General features: G+C 31.4%; 1 protein-coding gene and 2 long non-coding RNA genes across 3 annotated transcripts; 1 reads left to right on the forward strand and 2 right to left on the reverse strand.

The window, feature by feature from the left end:
* On the reverse strand, nt 1-23,672 carry LOC139524030 (uncharacterized). The gene is made up of 8 exons (XM_071318555.1): nt 23,538-23,672; nt 22,526-22,549; nt 22,084-22,188; nt 7,074-7,174; nt 5,806-5,911; nt 3,873-4,046; nt 2,705-2,865; nt 1-143 (listed from the first exon to the last, which is right to left on the reverse strand). Exons 1-8 carry the CDS (start codon nt 23,608-23,610, stop codon nt 45-47), a joined length of 843 nt encoding a protein of 280 aa, XP_071174656.1. The 5' UTR covers nt 23,611-23,672; the 3' UTR covers nt 1-44.
* On the reverse strand, nt 9,150-17,577 carry LOC139524031 (uncharacterized). The gene is made up of 3 exons (XR_011664725.1): nt 17,417-17,577; nt 11,527-11,661; nt 9,150-10,234 (listed from the first exon to the last, which is right to left on the reverse strand). It is a non-coding gene; the product is annotated as an uncharacterized lncRNA (long non-coding RNA).
* LOC139524032 (uncharacterized) lies at nt 17,714-21,437 on the forward strand. The gene is made up of 3 exons (XR_011664726.1): nt 17,714-17,870; nt 19,754-19,884; nt 21,066-21,437. It is a non-coding gene; the product is annotated as an uncharacterized lncRNA (long non-coding RNA).
* Nucleotides 23,673-24,055: the final 383 nt, after the last annotated feature.

Raw genomic sequence — 24,055 nt, forward strand, 5'->3', positions numbered from 1 at the left:
TTTTACGAAATATTTTTTTAATAAACACAATAGTAATTTCAATCTTAGCATGTGTCCAATACTGGGTTGTCGGACAAATAGATGTGCATCGTAGATAATTTTCCAGCGTTTAACAAGCAGTCTGGTACTGGATTCATGAAACCCTATATTATAAAAAAAAACATTATAGAACCAACTATTCTGTCGTTTTGTGCTTCTTTTTACGTTGTTATGTTAAAATGACCATCAATTTTTATGCATATGCTATTAATTTCTTAAAGTCATATGAAACGGTTGACTGGTGAAACAAAATGTTTATTCAATTATACGCATGCATATCTTATAATCGTCAAAAAATGCTCTTGGTCTGTTATGATGTGTAGATATGGTAGCTTATTAATTGTCGTGTTTTGAAATCGTAGTATACCGATTGTCACCTTCGTAAACAATCAGCAAAAAGCATGGATATTGAGCTCGTGTATAACATGCACTAATAAGATAATAGTTAATTTCAATGACAGATCCATGGGTATTGCGAACACCGAAATTTTACCAGAAAGGTCAACTCTGAGTTCACTGCACATGGAAACTATTTCGGCGAATTGTTTACTGGAAGCGAACAATTCAACGTCTCGTCCTTTTTCTAAAAACAGTTAATCGGAAGGAACCAAGACCTTGTTGATAAATATTCCGTATCAACTTCACAAGTGATGCATAATGTTTTCGTACTGATGTTGTTTATCTTCTTAACAACATATTATAGTGTTCTTTTATTAATTTGTCTTTGTTCTATTATTAATTTTACTATTACTGTTGGATTGTTTTATGTGATATCGATTTTACGTGGCTCGGTACTTTAACATCCCGTCAATGTGTTTGTATTATCTTTTATTTTTGCAGGTGTGTTTTGTATATGCGACTTTTTGTATTTCTTTGGATCTTATAACGTGATTCTGTACTTTTTAAGATCCTGTCAGTATGTTATTGTTCTATAATATGTCATTATGTTATATTTCTATTATAAATTAGAAAATACGTTGAACCACAAACGTCCAAAATTTTCAATCGCGTAGTGGAATGAATCATGTTTGGATTCTTATAAATTCTATAGAACTTTTGGACTATTTTAAATCTCGGTCAGTCTATTTCTGAAATTAATCCTTACATACTTTTGATTTGTTAACCCTGTATGCTAACATTGCCCATGTGAAATTTTAAAATTGTTTGTATAAACATTGAACGACTAAAATATGTGACGTATAAAATTGTCTGACGTCAGACACGCAAAGCAATGTATTTCCTTTTAAAATTGTAACACGACAATGACTGCTGTATCCTTATTCTGACTATTTTAGTCTGTTTAGTCCAAGCATCATTGTAAATATAACGGAATTTGATGAGACTGTCGTACAAATTGAGAGGTTTAGCGCTATAAAACCAGGTTTAATCCACCATTTTCTACATTTGAAAATGCCTGTACCAAGTCAGGAAAATGACAGTTCTTGTCCATTCGTTTTTCATGTGTTTTGTCATTTGATTTTGCCATGTGATTAGGAACCCTCCAATTTGATTTTCTGTATATGTATATATATAGAGATTCTTACATAGTTACTCGTGGATTAACAGATTTATCCAATTGAGATAGTTAAATTATCAATTTTAAAGTCCGATCCTCGGCGAGGACTTGAAAATTTATAATTTAACTATCGAGATTGGATAAATCCGATAATCCACGAATAACTATGTAAGAATCTGTTTCTCTAATGATTAAAAAACACTTTTTCTTTTTTTGTTAAACAAAAATCCCTTTCAAGTGCCTTTTACATTCCACGAAGATGTCGATTTAATGTACACCTATTAGAACATTTTTGATTCATCCAGTTAGCTAAAAAGGTCATGACCCTTAAAATCATCCAATCATCTTTTGAGATCACCGGCAACCACACGTTGATTAAATGTTTTTTTTACAATGGGTTCGGAAAGGGATAAATTTCCGTAGAATTAGAGAAAAAAAAATTTAAATAAAAATTATCCATTTAACATAAAAACATAATCATAATATTTTTCTAATTTGAAGTTTGAAGACTTTAATATTTCATTAGATATAACCCCAAAAATGATTGATAATAAATAAGACTTGTTTTCGTTTGCGAGTTTTGTTCCCTTGATCAAATTATTATAGATCATCGAATCCTGGTTCATTACGATTTGAACAGTTCAAATATATTTTGAACAATTTGATTAAACTTTCAAATTAGTCATTATCGTAATATTGTATGTTTTGATGATTTTTTTTTTGTGTTTTTTTTTTGTGTTTTTTTTTGTGTGTGAATATTTCTTTGTTTATTGTTCGTTTTAACATGTATTGCCACAAATACTTTAAACGTTTTATGACAACAAAATTGAATAATTATCTCTTTATGGAATAAACATCAGATTCTAAGATCTTCTAAGTTCCTTTTTATAAATGCTAAATAAATAAACACATGATAATGAAAAGTAATAAAACAGCAAAAACCTACGTTTTAAGCTTTAATGTGCACTTTTGACTCGTCAGTCAGTAAGCAATTTGAAATAGGAAGACAGTTTTAAAAGTAAATAAATAAACTTATATAGATATGATATTTCGGACTTGCTTCGATACTTTTTGCTTCCTATGATCATTTTAAAAACTTGATAGGAGTATTTGAAATATGTAATGAATCAATACTATGAAAATACTCACAGATATTGCTGATTGTGGTGGATGTTCTAATCTAGATGAAGTCAAGTCTGCGATGAAAGCCCAACCAAAAGCATTCAATTTACCGCCATTATACAACAAAAAACTTGGATAAAATTCATCGCAACTCATATCTTTTCTTATGTTGTACCAGTAATGGAGACCTACAAAACAAATACAAATATCTAATTGCATTCTAACGTTTTTCTTATCTAAATCCATTCTAGTGTTCATATTTTCGCAAAAACAAAAATATTATAATACCCCCTCCCTTTCTCGTGCTTTTGGTAGGTGCTTTTTAAAAAAGTAAGCTGTGCGTAAAAGACGATATTTTATCATCAAATAAGGAGATGATGCACGATGCCAACGATCTCTACACAACTATCTGCGTAAGTCGAAATGACATGAATTTATTATGATATTCAGTTCGGTTATATTGTAAAATGTCTTCGAGCTGGCCTCCCATAGGTGCATTTGAGTGACTGCGTGTATTTTTAGATGCGATATAGTATTGTAATAAGAAATTAAGATTTTTTTTAAGTTATTAAAAAACAGATGTTTACATCATTTTCAAAGTTATATATTACATTTTGACATCCTTATGATGTTAATTTGAATCATAACTCAGTACGGTGCCCTATAGTTGTTAATTTATGTACCACTTTGGTTTGTGGAGAGTTGTCTCATTGGCAATCATACCACATCTTCTTTTTTATATATATCAGATAGATTGAAGATTCGTTTTATCAATAAATTGTTAATAATTCGTTTAAATTAATTTTGTGTCCAAATAGATTAAATAGATTGTTTATAACAAATACCCAATATTGTTATTTATACCTCTAAAAGTGAAGTTATAGTTTTCGAACTAGTTTGTTTAGAAATTCAATCATAATATGACACAATAATAGTATATTTTTTTTTTATCATTTTTGTTTTTGATAACTAGAACCACAATACTTTAGAACCAAGTCTTCTCCTGTACTTATTTTTGAATAGTTTTCGTTTGTAGCAGTTCATACAATTCCATATTTTATAGATTTCATGCAAACGAAGAACATCACTGCTTCAGTTTAAGTATGACGGGAAGATTTAAAGGCTATAGTGGAAATTTGAATTTAATGTCTGTATTGAGATAGGCTATTTTCATAATGTTATAGAAATAACGTACCCATTGTAGGGAAACATTTCCCCTTTGTCCAGTGAGTAGAAGTTACTCCACTCTGAAGATGTGGTATTTTGATGGAGTCAGCTATCGGATCTGTTCCGTTTTGAATGTATAGATCAGTGCCTACCCCCTGTTGGTGGTATAAGGCTGTAGTTCTTCCAGAGGCGCAAATAATTGCTATGGAAATATTGATTTGTTTTATGTATTATAACGATAAAAAAGGTAAATAGGAAAATATATTTAGTTTAATTTACAATTAGAAAGTATTCAGCATCATCATAAAAATATATAAACCTAGTTTAGTCAGGCTGACTGATGTTATCAAGAAACATCGAAAAAATACAAAGGATATTGTTTCAGTCGCAATATTAACATTCCATCTTAATCCGTATATATATAGTTATAGAATTTTTCTGTTTAATAAGTTATAGTTTATTGAAATTGTCGGGGAAAACTAAAACAAAATATTAAACATGTGTAACATTATCTTAGTTAATCATTTGTAAATTTTGACTTATGCACACCGTGCCCTTGATATAGCGTATATTTAATTCATTTTAAATAAAAAGGTATTTGGAAGTCTTGTGTTTGCTTTGATTAAATCTGTTTGCGAATAAAATAATATTTGTAAGTTATCTAAATAGAGAACATTTGTTTCCACTTATATATATATATATATATAAGTCATATAAGTATACCATTCGTCTCAACTCGGCCGATTCCGTACCCTCATCTGAGAGTAGCGGATTCTACCGAGGATTGCCGAATGATAAGTATACGAGTCTAAATCGAAAACTACGTTCAAACCTATGATTGCGTTGGATAAAAACCGCAATTTTTATACGTGTTCATGTAAAACAAATTTCGTTGTAGAAGGGTCTAAAAACAGCACAAACAACATTTTCCAAGAGACCAAAAAAGTGAAAAAGTATATTTAAACAAAACGCATTTGAATAACAGGTCGAACAACTGATGTTCTTTAACCCTGCTGACTGCCATTGGCGATTACCAAATAAAATTGATCACAAGATGTAACAAAATGGATCTTAATATAAATTAAATACTAAACAGAATTTTTTTTAACTTGTGGCCACGATGTTATGCCACAAACATACGGTGTCAAAAATTTTTAAGTATACCAGATCCGGATATATATATATATATATATGTGCCATGCATTTATTTTTACTGAGTTTGATATAGAAGAAAAGACAAAGTTGGAAAATCCAGCAAATTACACCTTTACTAACAAAATTCTATAATAATAGTAAATAAATCAAATTACACCATTACAAACTTAATCCCGATTTTTGTATTTTTTGTGGCGTTGATACATTCGTGTGACGCACAGTTCAAAATTCTCTTCTGTTTTTGTATATTGTCGTAAATTAATTGCAGGTGTTCGTAGTTATTCTGTGGTTAACATATCGAAATATACTATTACATTATTTATTTATGTAATTCTCTGTCCTAAGTTTTTTTGCATTTATTTGTATTATATTCCAATCACGTACTATTGTATTATATTAAGCTGTATTTTTAACATTGCCATACAAGCGACAGGTTATGCTAGCCATAAAACTAGGTTCAACCACCATTTTTGTTTTTAATATCCTGTTTCAAGTCAGGAATATAGCAGTTGTTTTATAATAGTTCGTTTCTATGTATATTGCAGTGGCGTTTGTTTTTGTTGCATTGAAGTGTTTCTGTTGTTTCGTTGTTTTCCTTTTATAGTTGATGTGTTTTTCACAGTTTTAGTAGTTTGTAACCCGGATGTGTTCTCTTTTTATCGATAAATGACCTTTGAACAGCGGTATACTACTGTTGCATTTATGTATGCATTCTCCAATGAAGTGATTTTCATTTTAATGACTTAAATGATAATCTAGGTATAACTCAAAAGGGTTTACTTTTTTATGTACATGTACATTCTTACCAGGATCAACAAAATATGCAGAAATGTGATGGTGGTTGCCAGACTTGATAAAAGGATGTCCCTTAAGAAAGGCATGTGGCCATCCATTTGCCATATTAGTTGGAACCTGTCAAATAAGAAACAACAAAATTTTGTAAAAACTTGACAGAACGTTTGACAGTGCTCCACACACATCAAACTAGATGAAAACCAGAATGGATTTAAGCTTGCATAGCTTGTAAGGTCTAAACTACTCATGACGTCATTATACTAACTCCGTTGAATATTTACTCATTGATATTTTAGTCTGAGAAAATATGTTTCGAAACGAAATTTGCTTTGAACTATCTTTCTGTAACTGCGATTATTTTTAGGTCGATACTTTGTGTCTTTTGTGTTATGTTGTTTGTTTTTATGCTTAATGCCAATACGATTAGTCAACAACTTTCTATCAGATCTTAAGAGTGTTGGCACTAAAACAACCACACTATGTATGTGTCTGTCCCAAATCAGCAACCTGTAATTCAGTGGTTATTGTTCACGAATTTGTTGATTTATACGATGTGTCTTTGTGTAAACTAACTAAGGACATTTTTACCAACTCTTAGATTGTTGCTTACCATTTACGTCGTCTGGTCTATATTAACATGTCGAAATGTTCTATTGTATTGTTTATTTATGATTTCTCTGTCCTGAATGGTCCTCCATTATTTGGTACTGTAGTCCTGTCATGTAATGTTGTCATTTGAGTGTTATATTTAACATTGCCATAAAAGCGCGAGGTTTGTCTAGCCACAAAACCAGGTTCAACCCACTAGTATTTTTATTAAAATGTCCTGTACCAAGTCGGGAAAATGGAAGTTGTTATCTCATAGTTTGTTTCTGTGTGTGTTGCATTGTCGTTTGGGTTTTTTTTTGGTTGCACTTTAGTGTTTCTGTTATTTCGTTGTTTTCCCTCAGTTTAGTTTGTAACCCGGATTTGTTTTCTCTCAATCTATATATGACATTCGAACAGCGGTATACTACTTTTGCCTTTATTTACTGAAATATTTGGTTGATTTTTCATTTGTTTCACATTTGTTCATACTAGCGTCTTTTACAATTTACTATTAGTATGTTGAGCCCATTATCGAAGGCTGTGCAAGAGAAATGAATGATTCCTAATTGGTAGATCCTGGATTAATGAAAAAAGGTAACTCGGAATAGGTATGATTATTTTGCGACTAGAATTTAATCATAGGCACCGAACAAACATGAAAAATGAAGATTAGACATAATATCGTACTAACCGCAGCAGAAATTCCAGCAATATGTCCTTGCACATCATATATCAAAATGAGATTCATATCGTTGTCCTTAACATACCGGATGCCATGTAAACCACTAGAATCTGTTTAGGTAAAAATGTAATCTTCATCAAAGTAATAAAATAAAAGAATAAAGGAATGCAAGTTACGGAAAGAATTATTTCCACGTTCTTTTGTAATGTATATGAATTTAACTTAAAATTGTATGGTTTACATTTTCTGTTACTTTTAAGAGTGATTTTTTAATGTAACACAATTCAAAAACAAGAAAAGGTAAACCTAAAATGTTTACTGATGATATTGCATAATTCCCGAAAAAGTGTGCACAAAAAGATTGACTTTAAATGAAAACATTTAAAAAAAATAGAAATGTTTCTGTCTAGGGAAGCCACACATAGTCTAGTTCTCTATAGCATCATTTACGTTTTAATGTAATTGCATAATGCTTATACAGTGTTTAAACCGAACCTTTTCGGTTTTGACCTACGTACGATTTTATCAGGTTCACAACGCACATAATTTTATATGACTGTGCTTACGAACATGTTTTGTTATACAGGTTTTCGGTTTATACAGGATTCGGTTTAGTCAGGTAACATTGTATAAAACACATTTTCGCGTCAGACTTTAAACGCAATATTTTTTTTTCACTTTATAAATAAAAATTGATATTCATAAATTATTTTCAAATATTGTAATTTTCCTTTGAAATTATTTTGAAAGACGTTCTATTTTACTATTAATATACATAAATCATTACTGAAGTCTTTTAAAGAAAAATTATAAGATTAGAAAGAGTCAAGAATACACAGGGAAAAGTGCAACGCATGTTTTACACATGTTTTACATATGTAAAACATATGTTTGGTAACGCATGGGAAACGTCTTTTTCCTACCACGCATGTAAAACGCATGTTTTAAACATGCGTTATTCATGCGTTTTACGCATGAAAAATTCATGTTATGTAAAACGCATGTTTTAAACATGCGTTATTCATGCGTTTTACGCATGAAAAATACATGTTATGTAAAACGCATGTTTAAAACATGCGTTATTCGTGTGTTTTACACATGAAAAATATATGTGATGTAAAACGCATGTTTCAAAATCATGCGTTAAACGTGTGTTGTAAGAAACATGTGTATAATATGCGTTTTAAATGATGCGTATAGCATGTGTGTAACAAACATGCGTATAATGCATATTTCAAACAAATTATAAGATATTATTCCAAATCATCCATAAAACCTTTGTCAAGTTTACTAGTTCACATTCCATATGTTCCACACAACCAAGACGACTTATGTTTGGCTGTTCCCTGGACATATAATTCCTTTAATCAGTTTAATTTGGACTCTGTTGGATAGTTGTCCAATTGGCAATCATACAACATCTCTTCATGTTATTTTGACCACAAATCTCCTTTTGACATGTTTGACAAGCAACATCAGAATCATGGTGCAGACCAGACTTCACTTTTCATCAGTCTTTAAAATTTTCCTGTTTGAATACACCAATAAACTAAAGAAATATCTGTAACATGATTTTCATGTTTCTAAAACCTTGATCTGGTACATTTGACACTAAGATGATTGAAAAGACCATGATATGAAATATTTCATGGAATATAAACCGACAATCTTTTGTCTCTGCGGTTTCATTGGCAGTAATACCACAACTCTTTTAAAAAGAGGTCAAAATTGTCTTAAATGGATTTTGTGGAATGTTGTACATGTATTTGACAATTTTTGTTAAAATGTTACTTATGGTTAAACTTTGACAAACGCATTTGTTGACTTATGCATGTAATATGAAAAGGAAAACCCCAAAAGTGTATAAGATGTTTCCTCTAGCATCAATTTAAATACAATTTTGAAGTTGTGTCCCTTGCCGGTTTGATAATAAGCAATTTCTTGAGAAATCTGAGATTGTATTATTTTTTTTAAACATGTTAAATGAAAAATTCAATAAATCCACTTTAAAGAATTTCATTCATATTTTTTTTCTCTGTTGTCTAGTTGTTGCAGAATATAAATTTTTCAAAAAACTTCCAAAAATTTGATTTCACTCTACTTTTATTTTATACAGCAATCTCAAAACGTTACACAACTTTTTATGTTTTTTTGTTGTTGACATAATAACAATATCAATAGAATGTTCTATCTTCTAAATGTCACTCTTCTTGAAGTTGTCTTCATCTGAAAAAAAAAATTACATTCATACATTTAAAAACTTAATTTGATTTATTCCCATTTACTGCAAGTTGTTAATAGTTTTAAAAATAAGGACATATCCTCAGTGACTTTTAAACATGCTTTTCTGTCTCATTTTGGTCTCTTGTGGAGAGTTGTCTCATTGGCAATAATACCACATCTACTTTTTTATATTTGTCTCGTTTTGATATATATAACAACATATTTGAATAAAACTGGAAAGTATTTTATAAATATAAATATTGATTTTGCTATCAGTAAATTAAAACCAAATTAAACATTATTGTTATACACATATGTATGTTGACCAGTTTTACAAACTGTTGATACCTATATTTTGGCATTGTACAAGATCATGTCCTTATCCTATGATTAATGGCAGTCTATTCTCTAGACTCTAAATCAATTAGATGTTTACTGATTGATATTTAAGTCTTAGACACATGATTTTTGGTTTTACATTTGGCATGAGTTTTGCTAATTTTTAAATTCTTCTTCAATGGTCTCTGATGGAGAGTAATGACTCATTGGCAATCATACCACATCTTCTTATTTTTATATTAAACTTTAATATATGTAGCTAAAAATTGGAAGCAATTAATATTTGTAATAAAAAAAATCTTGCAATACAAAATGTAACCACAACTGATCTTTGTACTTACAAAATCGAGCAGTTTTTAAAGTGTTATAACCATAAGAATTAAGTTGAAACTTTTCATTCATTTATTTATAGGTAACACATGAAACTTTAACAACTGCAAATGTGTTTGGAAGAGCAAGGATTAAAACATTTATTTTTTTTTAAATCTCTCCAAATATTACATAAATATAAATATATTTATACACATACCTACTTTTTTTGCTACAGAACTCTGAGAAGTCCTTTCTATGAAAATATCCTTTGGTTTTGCTTGGCTTTCCAGAAACTCCTGTAACATAAATGAAATAAAATTAAGATTTGAATTAATTCTTTATTAGATGTCATTTTGTACTAACTATGAACATGGTAAAGGTGCAAATAGTTTCAATTCACTCTCAATGACAGTGTTTTTCCATACAGGGTTACAGCTAATTTCCTAATGCATGTAGAGCAAAACTTTGGTTAGCTTGCTTGCTTTGTTTGTATTTTGTACAATCATATTAGGATAACACCCAATTGAATTCAAATATAATATATATAGGTTTAACTATGCCTATATATATATTGTTTAAAGATGTCAATCTTATTCACAAAGCTTGTATAAACAGTCAACCAAAGTTTTACTTTGCAAGCATAAAGAAATCAGCTGTAATACATGCCGGATCCTTTTAGACATCTCTAAATAAAACACTAGATTCACTATAAATATTTGGTTTATCAAAATGTCAGATTTGTCCATTTTCATAATTTTTTTTTAATTTTTTTTATCTCCATGGGACACAGATGATGCCCCCTCTTGCATAGGTATAATGTTATAATAAGGGAAATAACTCCAGAACAGCAAAAGTGACCTACCCAAATTTGTACTTGATCTGCATTTAGTTGATATTATCAGGGTGTGTAAGTTTCATAATATTTGGTTAAACAATTTTACCCCATGTCAGATTTGCTCTAAATGCTTTGTTTTCAGAGATATACATTTTTTGTAAGCCAAAATTTATATTTTACCCCAATGTTCAATGTTCCATACAAGGGGGTTAAATTGCCATAGCTGTATTTTGACCTGATGGTCAATTTTCCATGAGGTTCAAAAAACCATATAGGGGCCATCTTGCAATTGTATGTGTTTCTTTTTTTTTCGCTGTGTATTTACTAATGTAGATTCATTGATATATACCATGTATAGTATACCCCTTATAAGTTATCAGTTGTTTCTCTATTGCATTATATCTTTTTTAATAAATTCTCCTTACTATTTGTAACAGCAGTGAATCCCAAACTCTGTCTCACCAACAAGTCTCAGACAAAAAGCAATTCAGACAGAAAGAACTTTCAAGATGTTTTAGTTGAATGTATAGTAGAAAAGTTCAAATTTCAGTTTGGCAAACACTGTAACAGCAAAGTTACCTTAATATATAGTAATAAAGTTTCAGCATAAATAATGTATTGAAAGCAAGTTGTCTTACAAAGTACATATATATTCAATACAGTAAGTCTGACAAAGAGCAAAAAACAACGGAAGGCCTCGAATTGTTTTCAACACAGCAAAAAAATCTTGCACCATACAAAAAATATACTTACCATTGCTAGATTGTACTTGAAACATTTACTAGGCGTCTTCCCTTGCCATTTTCTTCACCGTTTGTGGAATTTTTTAAACATCCATGTACATGTACCTTCCTGACATACTAGGGGAGGTCAAATTTGATAACTAGCCTATAGGATAAAAAGAAATCCATTTCATAAAAATTTTACAGAAACTATTTTCATATTACTTTACAATTACAGACACATGTGTTCATGTGAAAGCCAAAATGAAGATGATAGATATAAGAAGATGTGGTATGAGTGCCAATGAGACAACTCTTCATCCAAGTCACAATTTATAAAACATGTAAAAGTAAAACCATTAAAGGTCAAAGTACAGTCTTCAACATAGAGCTTTGGCTCACAATGCACAGCAAGCTATAAAGGGCCCAAAAAATTACTACTAGAGTAAAACCATCCAATGAGAATTGCTGCAAGCATTTTTGAGTTATTGTCCAAAACTGGAAAATCCCCTTTATTTAATGAATAAAACCCCATGCCATAACTCTGAAATGTAAAATCTAAAATTTTAAAATTCTAAAGGGAGCTTCCATCAAAGCTATAAACAATTCACAAAAGTTTCACGAGAACAGCTGCTGAAAGTATTTTTGAGTTATTGTCCGAAAACTGGAAAAATTCCCCATCTTTTTATGAATTAAATCCGGTAACTCAAAAACCCAATATCTAAAAAGTAAAATTATAAAAATTGTAAGGGATCTCATGTCAAAAGATATAAACAATTCACCAAAATTTCTTGCAAGAAAAAGAAAACAATCTGGAGATATTGACTGAAAACTGGAAAATCACCCTTTTTTATGAATATAAAACCTGGCAAGTTAACCCTTTCCTCAATAATGACGCTTTTTGACGCCACCCCCTTTACTCCATAATGACGCCTTTTGACGCCTGTGCAGTACTTCAGTTGAAAGGCTTTGACTACAAAATGTCTGCATCAAACTTTAAAAAAATTGTATCTAATATGAAAAGAAAATTCATGAGAATATCTGACTTGAATTTCATTGATGAAATATTTGTTTTTGTAATGCATTAATACTTTAAACCTGATAATTTGTTTTTTATTGAAAAAAATCCTATGAAAATCAAGTATTTTAAAAAAATATCTCCATGGAGTAAAGGGTTAACTCAGAAATTTAAAATTTATAAAAATTGAAAGGGAGTTCATGTCAATAGATATAAAAAATACACCAAAATTTCTTGCAAGTAGGAGAAAACATTCTTGAGTTATTGACTAAAAACTGGAAAATCACCTTTTTTTTATGAACAACCCTGTTACTCAGAAACTTAAAATCTAAACCAAGCTCTATAAAAAATGAAAGGCAGCTCATGTCAATAGATATAAACAATTCACCGGAGTTTTATGCAAAATGGTTAAAGCATTTATGAGTTAATGTCCAACATGTTGACCATGGACAGACAGACAAAGGTATACCATAATACATATGTACTCACATAAATGGGCGTATAAAAAGAAGAAACGAGAAAAACTTATGAACTTAGTTACTACATCAACAAACAAAAACTACTAAACATCAGATTCCTGACTAAGGACAGGTGCCACACAATTGCAGGGGGTTTAAACTTTTAAATGGTACCAAACCTTCAACCTTATCTGAAACAATAGTGTAACATCACAACATAGAAAGACACACTATAAAATATTAATTGAAATGGCTGATTCTTGTTCATCCTCAACCTTTATATATGTTATGTGTTATCATCAAATACAACTTATTTTTCAATATTTTTAAGAATGGACACCAATGCGGCCACTTTCATTCAAGACAAAAAAACGTCTAAAATTTAACTAAAATTCTAAAATTGTGAAGATTTCAGTAATTTAGCATGACTTAATGATGCTAGTACCCGATATATGTGCATTGTATTGTTGAAAACAGCCCACATTTATGTAGCAGTAGCATTCTACTTTCCGATGAATAACTAGAAGTTTACATTTAAACAATTTTGTAAAACTGCTATATTTTGGGGCCAAAAAGGGGTCTTACTGGACCTAATCCTTTACATGAGGCAATTGCCAACTAAAGTTAACACAAGGAAACAAAAACTGAATCATCATCCAATGTAATACTGAAAGATGGACCAAGTCCCTTAAATTTTTAATGCCTACATAAGGCAGTCTGTATAATGTCTCAGTGGCAAATATTTCAGATATCAGTATAAACAATTCATGTCAATCAAATAATAAAACTAAGAAGTGTATATTATACTGAACTCACTATATTGGTTGAGGGAATATGCTATATATTTTGAACAGTTTTATTAATATTTTATATACATTTTTGTATTAAAACAAACCATATAGTATAATGATAACCAGATGCTCCGCAGGGCACAGCTTTATAACTTAAGACCGCAGAGGTTGAACCCTGAACGGTTGGGGCAAGTATGGACACAACATTCAAGCTGGATTCAGCTCTAAATTTGGATTGTGATTAAATAGTTGACACAGCATAGGTTTCTGACACAGAATGAATGTGGTCTAATGAACTTAAAATTATTTTTGGCCCCTAATTCCTAAACTGCTGGGATCTTAACTCCCAAAATCAATCCCTATCTTCCTGTTGTGTTCATAAACCTTGTGTTTAAATTTAATTGATTTCTATTTACTTATACTAAAGTTATTGTGCGAAAACCAAGAATAATGCTTATTTGGGCCCTTTTTTGGCCCCTAATTCCTAAACTGTTTGGAACCAAAACTCCCAAAATCAATCCCAACCTTCCTTTTGTGGTCATAAACCTTGTGTCAAAATTTCATAGATTTCTATTTACTTAAACAAAAGTTATAGTGTGAAAACTAAAAGTATTCGGATGACAACGACGAAGCAGACCCAGACGCCAATGTGATACCAATATACGACCAAAATTTTTTTAATGTTTGCGGTCGTTTAAAAAGTGATTGTATCAAGTGCTACAATATTATATATTATTGCAGTGAGGTTAAAATCCCTGTCATTTATTCATCATCCACACAGTTACTAATCGGAGAAAAAAAAAATTCTATCATACCGGTATACATGTACATGTTATGATATTTTTCTAAGACCATCCACCAGAACTTGCAGTCGTCCTATAAAAATAGGAAATGTGATATGATTGCTAATGACACAGAAATTAACAACCATAGCCACCATACAGCGTTCAACAATGAGCAGTGTCCACTCTGGACCAACTATATTTCTTATAGTTTATATAAACTATTCTTATCTATTATTGAGTATTTTTAAAAAGAGTTTTCCTACACAACTTCCTATCGTGATGCTTCTTAAAATTTGATGGGTAATCTTTAGATCTGATTTTATGTAATGGGACAATAAATCCTTTAGCCCATATTTCAGGGAATTTTCCTGTTGTTAATACATTCATTGACATTGTTAAACATGTTAAATATCTTTACAAAACATTTAAGCAGATATGATTGGCTGCGCTTGAGCATCTCATTTATTATGGAGTCAAAGCTGCTTAATTTATTGTTTTTTAGTGGTTCACAGGGGCTTGTTTAGTAGGCCAGACGAGCTTTTACTACCAATAGCGATTTAATAAAAAAGTGACAAAATGTCATTGAATTTCTTGAATTCCAAATTTTTAAAAAGAAGAAATTTTTAACTGCACAATATTGCACAATAGATTTGTAAGATCATGACATTTGCTTAGTGTCAGAAACTCATATTACATGTATGTCAAAAATTTGATCAGAATCCAAATTCAGAGCTGTATCAAGCTTGAATGTTGTGTCAATATTATACTCATGATACTAGCCCCAACTATTCATGGTTCACCCTCAGCGGGTCGTAGAAAGCTGCTCCCTGCAGAGCACCTGGTTCTGTAATTTTATAATCCAATTCTCCAAAAATTTTAATTTGATATGACATTCTTAAATAAGTTTTGAAAAGTTGGCAGGTATGTCTTTAATAGTACAAATGTATTACTTATACAGTTATAGTTCCGTAACTCTTTCTCCCGAGACCGCCACCTGCCATGTTATTATTCTTGTCAGGACTTTGATCTTGCCAGACTTCCAAACCCCAGTCTGCACCAAAAACTTTTTCAACTACTAGTCCGAAGACCAATATTCTGACTTTTTCTTATTGGGCCAAACAAAGTTTTGCAAAACCTTACTAGTCCGAATGACATTTTACTAGTCTGGGGCATCGGACTAGTGGCTAACCGTGCAGACTGAAACCCTATTGGACTCTTTGTCCCTAGCTAGGAACTATAAGTATGATGTCACTCATTGGGTTCAGGAAAGTTTACTAATAGGATTTGAATTGAGAGGACACTCATGCTATGGCTCCCACTTTAGGGACTGTTACAATAACATTAACAAGTAGACTAGCGGCAGCCCCACTGTATATTTATGGTATTGTATATAACTTATATTCAACCATATATATATGTCTTTTAAATAAACATCTTATTGTTTACGTGCTTGGGTCTCACTAATTAGCGACAACAAGCGTCAACAAGAATTATTTTAGCGACAAGAAGACTATTTAGCGACAAGAAAACATTTTTTTTTTATTAGATATAAAGAAATTTGTATTTAATGGTTTTTTTTAAATATACGAGCAGATATGTCTAATTGAAATGTTTTATTATGTGCCTGTCCCAAGTCAGGAGCCTGTAGTTCAGTGGTTGTCGTTTGTTTATGTGTTACATATTTGTTTTTCGTTCATTTTTTTTTACATTACTAATGCCGTTAGTTCTAGTTTGAATTGTTTTACATTGTCTTATCAGGGCCTTTTATAGCTGACTATGCGGTATAGGCTTTGCTCATTGTTGAAGGCCGTACGATGACCTATAGTTGTTAATGTTTTTGGTCTTTTGTGGATAGTTGTCTCATTGGCAATCATACCACATCTTCTTTTTTATATTATTATATAGATAGACGAAGAAATGAAACATTTGTATATATAGCTTAATATATATTGCACGAAAAGAGTTTTAAAAAACAAATTATAAGATAAAAAATATGTTCTAAAACACAAGGAAAAGTAATCTCATAATACAATAATTAAACGTAATACTGGCTGTTATACATAATAGATGATAAAATATTATGTTAATAATGTTTCATTTTTTTCTATCAATTTTAACTTTCTTGTCGCTAAAATTATTTTCTTTTGCATATTCTTTTAATATTTATTGCAATAATTAATTTTAATTATAAAAAATATGTTTTCTTGTCGCTAAAATAATTCTTGTTGTCGCTTCTTGTCGCTTGTTGACGCTTCTTGTTGCTAAAATTCTTGTTGTCGCTAATTAGTGAGTCCGACGTGCTTTGATAGTTTATCTCAGAACTTGGGAAGACAACAGGAATATTACGAAGCCAGTTTTAACTTCACTCCGGTTTCACTCGCTACCAAAAACTGTATAGTTATCAAAGAGACATATACATTTCAATGGTTATAAACAGATACCAGAGGGACAGTCAAACTCATAAATCGAAAATAAACTGACAACGCCATGGCTAAAAATGAAAAGGACAAACAATCGTTCCCACAACACAACATAGGAAACTAAAGAATAAACAACACGAACCCCACCAAAAACAAGGGGTGATCTCGGGTGCTCCAGAAATGTAATCAGAAATGGTCATCTGGTTCTACTTTACGGTCTTAACTTAAGTTTGTGCATGTCTTTATAATTTGCTCAAACTGGATAAATCATAGAAGATTGATTCGAGTGAAGCTCTACTGTGATATTTAAGTTTGGTATATGTTTACCCCGTTATTGATAGGATTTCAAACTCCTGAGTCCTGTGGATAAATAAATCAGTTTTGGAAATGGCATTTAAAAATCCTTCGTGAAATGTTAATCGAATAAAATATTAAAGTTGAATTCTTACCCATCTTGTCTTTAGTGTCCTAGATTGAAGATATCCTACATTGTCCTAGCTGCATCTCATATCTTCCATAAAATTTGCGTTTTGCTTCACGAATCATGATGTCAATATCAGTGTCGTCTGTCTGAACGCTCGTTTCCGGGTGAACCGTACGGGCTAATATTAAACAAAAGGCGAAGCATTAAAAATTCCATTTAAACGGCATTAAATGATTGAAATCCATGCGTAGATTTATAAGTAATAAAAACAAGTAAACATGATTAATAATTGTATGTAACCGATTGGACCTTAAAAAAAAATATGAATGTGGATTCCGTAATTTCCTCTGAGTCTCCATGCCAGTGTAATGGTATTTCCCGCGGTTATTTTTGTACAACTTATAAATAAAATACGGTATGACTATCACTTGCCACTATGTACCTAACAGAATGAACAATTTTGCAAAGACTCACTCAGTGTAAGTATATCGATACGGTGAATTAATTAACATGAAAAAACTCTGTAATTTCTAAATAATTTTACTGGACACAAAGCACACGGGCACCTGGTAATTCGTCACCTTATTAAAGTCAAATCGGCACCTTTTTTCACGACATTTCTGCAATTGATTTTTTAACTGTCACCTGATATTAAAAAACGGTTTTCATCTTTAATCTGAAAGTAATTATTGGTTCTCTTCTCTACTGTAGTATATACAGATGAGGATAAAAAGAAGAGAAAACAATTAAATTTTATCATTGATTTTTTTTTTTGATAATCTGCCTTTCCTGATTTACCTGATCTTTTCAGTGGCGGATCCATAACTTTTTCTAAAGGGGGGGGGGGGGGGGGGGGCGCTGACTGACCTAACGGGGGGCCTGCTCCAGTCATGCTCCAATGATTCCCTTATAATCAACCAAATTTTTCCCACAAAAGGGGGGCAGGCCCCCAGCCCACCTGGATCCGCCTATGCTTTTACCTGTATACTTGAAAACAATAAATACTATTGTTTGCTAGTATTGTGCAGTTGTCATAAAATAAAAGTTCATTATAATACTAAATATAGGTTCCAGTAGGAACAGATCTATTGTGGCTCCATTGATTGTTTATACAGAGAGCACACAAGGTCATGTAAATTTGGTTAAATGTCCAATGGTAGATGGAGAAACAGCACTGTATATAAATAGAGCACCTAGATTCTACCTGTGAAAATATGGTTCCTTTTTCAAAGGAGGTTCAAGGATCAGTTCAATATATTAGATAGTTTATAAAACAATTATGCATAGGTGGATCCAGGGGGGGCCCGGGCCCCCCCCCCCCCTTTCGTGGGAAAAATTTGGTTGATTATATAGGGAATCATTGAAGCATGACTGGAGCCGGCCCCCCTTAGGTCAGTCAGCGGGCCCCCTTAGGAAAAGTTCTGGATCCGCCACTGTTATGGGAGTCTTCAACAGTTCACTTGCAAAACATAATATTAATTTTGGGTATGGACTTAACGACTGCAGGTTACCCGAATTAACAAGGGGCGGATTTGACTTGTTATGCCATATTAACTATCAAAGGTGGCTTAGGTGCCCATTTGACCAGGTTTCCAAACATGTCAAAATGACTAGAATTCAGACACAGTGTTAAATAAATTAAGATATATACATTTTTGTGTTGGAAATTGCACACTACACTGGCAGCTTTATCAACTAAGCTACATTAGATTGTAACTTGAGTTATATTCCTAATGTGACTAATTATACATGTGTTAAAAATAATACAATTTTGAATAATAATATTGAAAATAAGGAGATCAATGTAGTATGATTGCCTATGAGATTACTATCTACTAATGTTTATATGAACTGGATTTAAGCATCTATATAGGACACCTTAATACCTTTAACAATGAACAAAGCTCATACTGTCAGCTACAAAAAAATGTATAACAGGCCATCAAGGCTTGACATGACAAAATGTAAAATGATTTGCCAAAATAAATCAAATATGGCAGACTGCATCAAACAACAACTAAATTTCATCCGGACTTGGAACAGGCATAAATAGAATGTTGTGACTGTTGTGTAACAGCACAAAAGAGGAACAAAGTGGTGAAATCGGTTAGAAATTGTTTTGATTCATTGAATTGATACAAAGCTAAAAAATTCTAACATGAAGACAAACAATCAAAACTTAATAGTACTTTCAGTTATTGAAAGCTCATTAAAAGCTAATATTAACTCAAACATTATATATAAACCATGTTTTCCTGTACACATATATATATATGTATAGATGTAATTATCAGAGAAATTCGTTTTACAATTTTTGTTTAACATGTTTAATTATCTATAACTGATATATTTTTTATTAAAGTTTCCAAGCAAGTCAAGACATGCAATAACAAAAAACTTTTGGGACAGAAGACTCTGTTTAAAAAACGTGACCAAAGAAAAGAAAAGGAAATGTACTTGTAATTGACACTGGAGAAAAAATGGACTCTTCAGGTAAGAAGTTTTATTCTGCAATAACTTTTGTTTAATAGTTAATCTGTTTTTGAATAAAAGAATGTGTAAAGTATATTTTAGTGGGACAGCATCCCAACAAACAATAAATCTGAAGAGATATCAAGTGGTAAATATTTTGCTTACTGAAAGTTAATACCAAATGTGCCATGCTACATTGTATAAATTATCCTTCATCTGAAGAAGGTATGAATATATGCAACAGGAATTTTACAGAAAAAAACTGTCCTTTATTATGTCTATATGCTAGCCGCAAATTTTTCACTGCATTTGCATATCTAGTTAGGTTAGTACTTTTTCATCTTTTTAAAATTTTGTCTTGCAAAACAACACATTGAAGGGATAAAGTAAATGCAACAAGTTTTCATTTTATCCAGTTTTTTTCATGTTTGCACATTCTCTTTCCCATACAATGTTTTGTTGAAGTTAAATAATAGTGGTTTGTACACATGTTGCCATTTGGAAATATAAATGATATAGAAAATAGCATTGTGAGCTCTCTCAAGCCTATGTGAGTTGTAGGATTTTAGAAATTTTCATCATTTGTTCATAAGTAGGAGGCTACTGACTGCCTAAGAGGGCGCCCGCTCCGGCATGCTTCAATGATTCCCTATATAATCAACCAAATTTTTACCTGGCCCCACTCTAAATCCACCTTTGCTAAGACCAGTTAAATAATCAGCTTTGGTCAATTATGCATTGAAATTCTGTTAAAAAGGAAGGTGTTTGACTTTTTCTAGTTTAAAAATTAAGTGCTAAGAAACTATTTTTACAGGAATTAATAGTTCCCCTTTAAAATGGAAAGTATAATGAAAATTGCATTGTCAATCTCAATCCTATTGTTCAACTTCATGTTTGTTTTTATAATTTTTTTATCAAATTCAAAGGTTAGTTTGGCAAGCCAAAGTCATGGATGAGTTCAATAAATGTTGCAGATTAGCTTTTTTGCAGGAGTTAAGCTGCTTTAAAAAAATGCATTTGTTACTTATTTCAAGTATAATAACTTGTTGATTTTGCGCATTTTTTTCATAAGAATGTTCAGTATATATTTACCTTTCGTGAACTTTTAACTTTCAGTTACATTCAGTTCTTGTGAAATTCAACATCTCTTATATAAACATCACAAATGTCTTTTTACTTAATCACCTTTTTTATGTTTACAGAAGAAATTGTCACACGGAAATGTCTTGGGCAAATTAAAAAGGAGAAGTAACTCTGCAAGGAAGCAGTTCCAGTCATTTGTAGCAACAGGATTGTGACGAATAGAACTTTAATATAAACTGAATCAAAATATAGAATTTACCAAACTTGTGTCAGATAATACTCTCATGCTTCTATTGGAGGACATCAATGATGAGAAGTAAAGGACAAGACAATAAATGACAGCATATCAAATATCACAATGTATATTTAGTCAGTTAACACATTAATTCATCTACATACTTTACAGCATTTCATTTTAACCATGTGTAAATTTTGTCTATTCAAGCTTAACAAAATGCTTTGAAATTAAAATATTAAATATTTTAGGCAGACATGTTTTTGTAATTTTCATTTATTTTCAAACTTTCAAGTTATTACATTCTTCAGTGGTGGATCCAGCCAAAAGCCCATTTTCAAAGGGGTTTCCCAACCAAGGATAAAGGAGGGGTTCCAATCATGTCTTTCATTTATAAATTGTTAATTTCCACTACAAAACTAAAAAAAAATAAGCCAAAGATAAAAAATCAGTAATAAAAAAAATATAATTTTGAAATTCATGTAAAACGCATGTAAAACATGTATTTTACATGAGTTTGTATTTACACATGTTTTACACATGTGAAATATTTCATGCGTTTTGTAACGCATATTTAATATATGTTTTTGCACGCCTGTTTTACGCATGTTGTAAAAAACATGTGTTAAACGCACAAAAAACATACGTTTTACACACGTTTTCTTTACCATGTGTGAAACATGCGTGGCACTTTTTGCTGTGTAGTTGGTGTATTCTAACATCTGAAACTACGTGAATTGATTTAATTTTTTTCATTAACTATAATATATGTGTTGTCATACTTTAAAAGAGGGACGAAAGATACCAGAGGGACAGTCAAACTCATAGATTAAAAATAAACTGAAAACGCCATGGCTAAAAAGTGTATGGGAAACAAGATTTTATATAAAGGTATATCATACCTCCACAATCTGAAATCTTCTGAAATCCCTGAGACTTGGCAGCATTCTCTGTCAGTGGCATAGCTACAAAGCTGGTACTGCTCAAAGGATTTATTCCCCATGTTACTGAAGAATAATTGTAAATAAACTCATCATAGATACAAGGATTGCAATTTTATATTTATGCCAGTCGCGCGTTTCTTCTCCAAAAGACTCTTCATTTATTTGGTATTCTTGCAAGGTAAATTGATGCAAGAATACCAAATAAATGACAATTGTCAAAATCGTCAATCCATTCCTAAAATGATTATTTTGACACCATAAGATGATTCTTCAATCGTAACATTGCTTTCATCAAATCGGCTACCGATGACATAACTCATAGGCCCTTTTCTGGTATCTTACAGTGTTGTTGAAAATGGCTTGATATCTGTGTAACAATACATAAACTAGTTTTACGTACCTTTCAGATTAGTCCATTTTGATCCTTTAAAAGAAAAAAATAATATATAAACAGTTATGTTTCAATATGTGGGGTTTATCTAAAGGTCTGTATTACTGACTAAATTTGTAAATTTGTAAGCTTCTCTTTAAACTACTGTGGATTCATTTATTTTCGTGGGTATCAATTTTCGTGGATTGCTGAAAACTTGCATATTCATGGATATTTAATTTCGTGGTTTTACCAATCTCTGTATACAAACCCTATTGGAAATATGTTATTCGTTGACCATTTGAATTCATGGTTAACCTGTACCAACGAAACCCACGAAAATTGGTATCCAACGAATAATAATGAATCCACAGTATGAACATTTACTATCAATATAAAGTGCTATAAAAACTGTTTTCAATGGTTTAAAACAGCACTCAACACATAGATTGTGTGTACGATAATCATAATTTATTCGCGTTTTCTTCGTTCCTGACATAACTTGACCATTAAGATGAATAGTACTCTTCGTTTTGACATGTGGAACTGGTATTGTGCACGGCCTCTTAGAATAATCGTGTCTATCAAAGTCGTAGTAATAATTCATTTTGAGAAGACTATTTCTAATCTCTTTTATTTTCTAGCATTTTTTGTCACTCCCACTCGAATTACGATATCATGGTTGTTTGACCCTATGTGCCTGTATTCCTCTTGAAAATCAGTCGTCATACGATTAAGCCGTAAGTTAAGTGACAACGTCATGCGGTTTTTGAAATTAAAGTTAAAGGGTCAAAAGAGGGACATTCTAACTCATAAGTCGAAAATTAACTGGCATGCAAATATCTAGAGAGTCCATTTTGATGTATTTTAGCAAACTTACACAGCGTTTTCTCATCTTTGTTAACTCATTCAGTCTATGAAAAATATCGGAAATAAACAGCAAAGCAAATTATACAAGATACATATTTGAATTAAATAAAGGCAACAGTAGTATACCGATGTTCAAACTCAATTAACAATTTTTATGCAATTAACAATTTACCATGTCGAAAAATGAATCCATTGCAATGTACTGCACATAAAGCCAAAGCCACTACCAGCAAAGATCTCATCATGTCGAATGAAAAGATCGGTCATTAGAATGTGATACTATTATATAGAACAATCTTATCATTGATCAAAAAGGTTATCAGAAGTGAAGGTGTCAGGTAGAATATTAAGTAGAATGTCTTGGTTTTCTAATCATTACGCATGCTTTTATCTCGATTAAGACCTTTGAAGTAACTTTAGCCTAATTGTCATATCATTTTTGCCGCACCACCGAAGGCTGAAGCAGGTCAAGTAACCATGTACTCGACTCCGTCCATCCGTCCGAAAGTTTTCAGACTTCTTTAAAAGGGAATGATTTTATATTTGGTATGTAGCGTGTAATTGTTTTTTAAATCTACTATTTAGCCACTGCCTGTTTGCAGATAGTTGGAAATATTACATCACTGTACATTAAGCTAGGTAAATTCTCGTCAAAGATTTCCCAGCTACTACTGAAGGATATGATTTCAA

The sequence above is a fragment of the Mytilus edulis genome, chromosome 5 (assembly GCF_963676685.1).
Source record: "Mytilus edulis chromosome 5, xbMytEdul2.2, whole genome shotgun sequence".
Classification (NCBI taxonomy): Eukaryota; Metazoa; Mollusca; class Bivalvia; order Mytilida; family Mytilidae; genus Mytilus; species Mytilus edulis.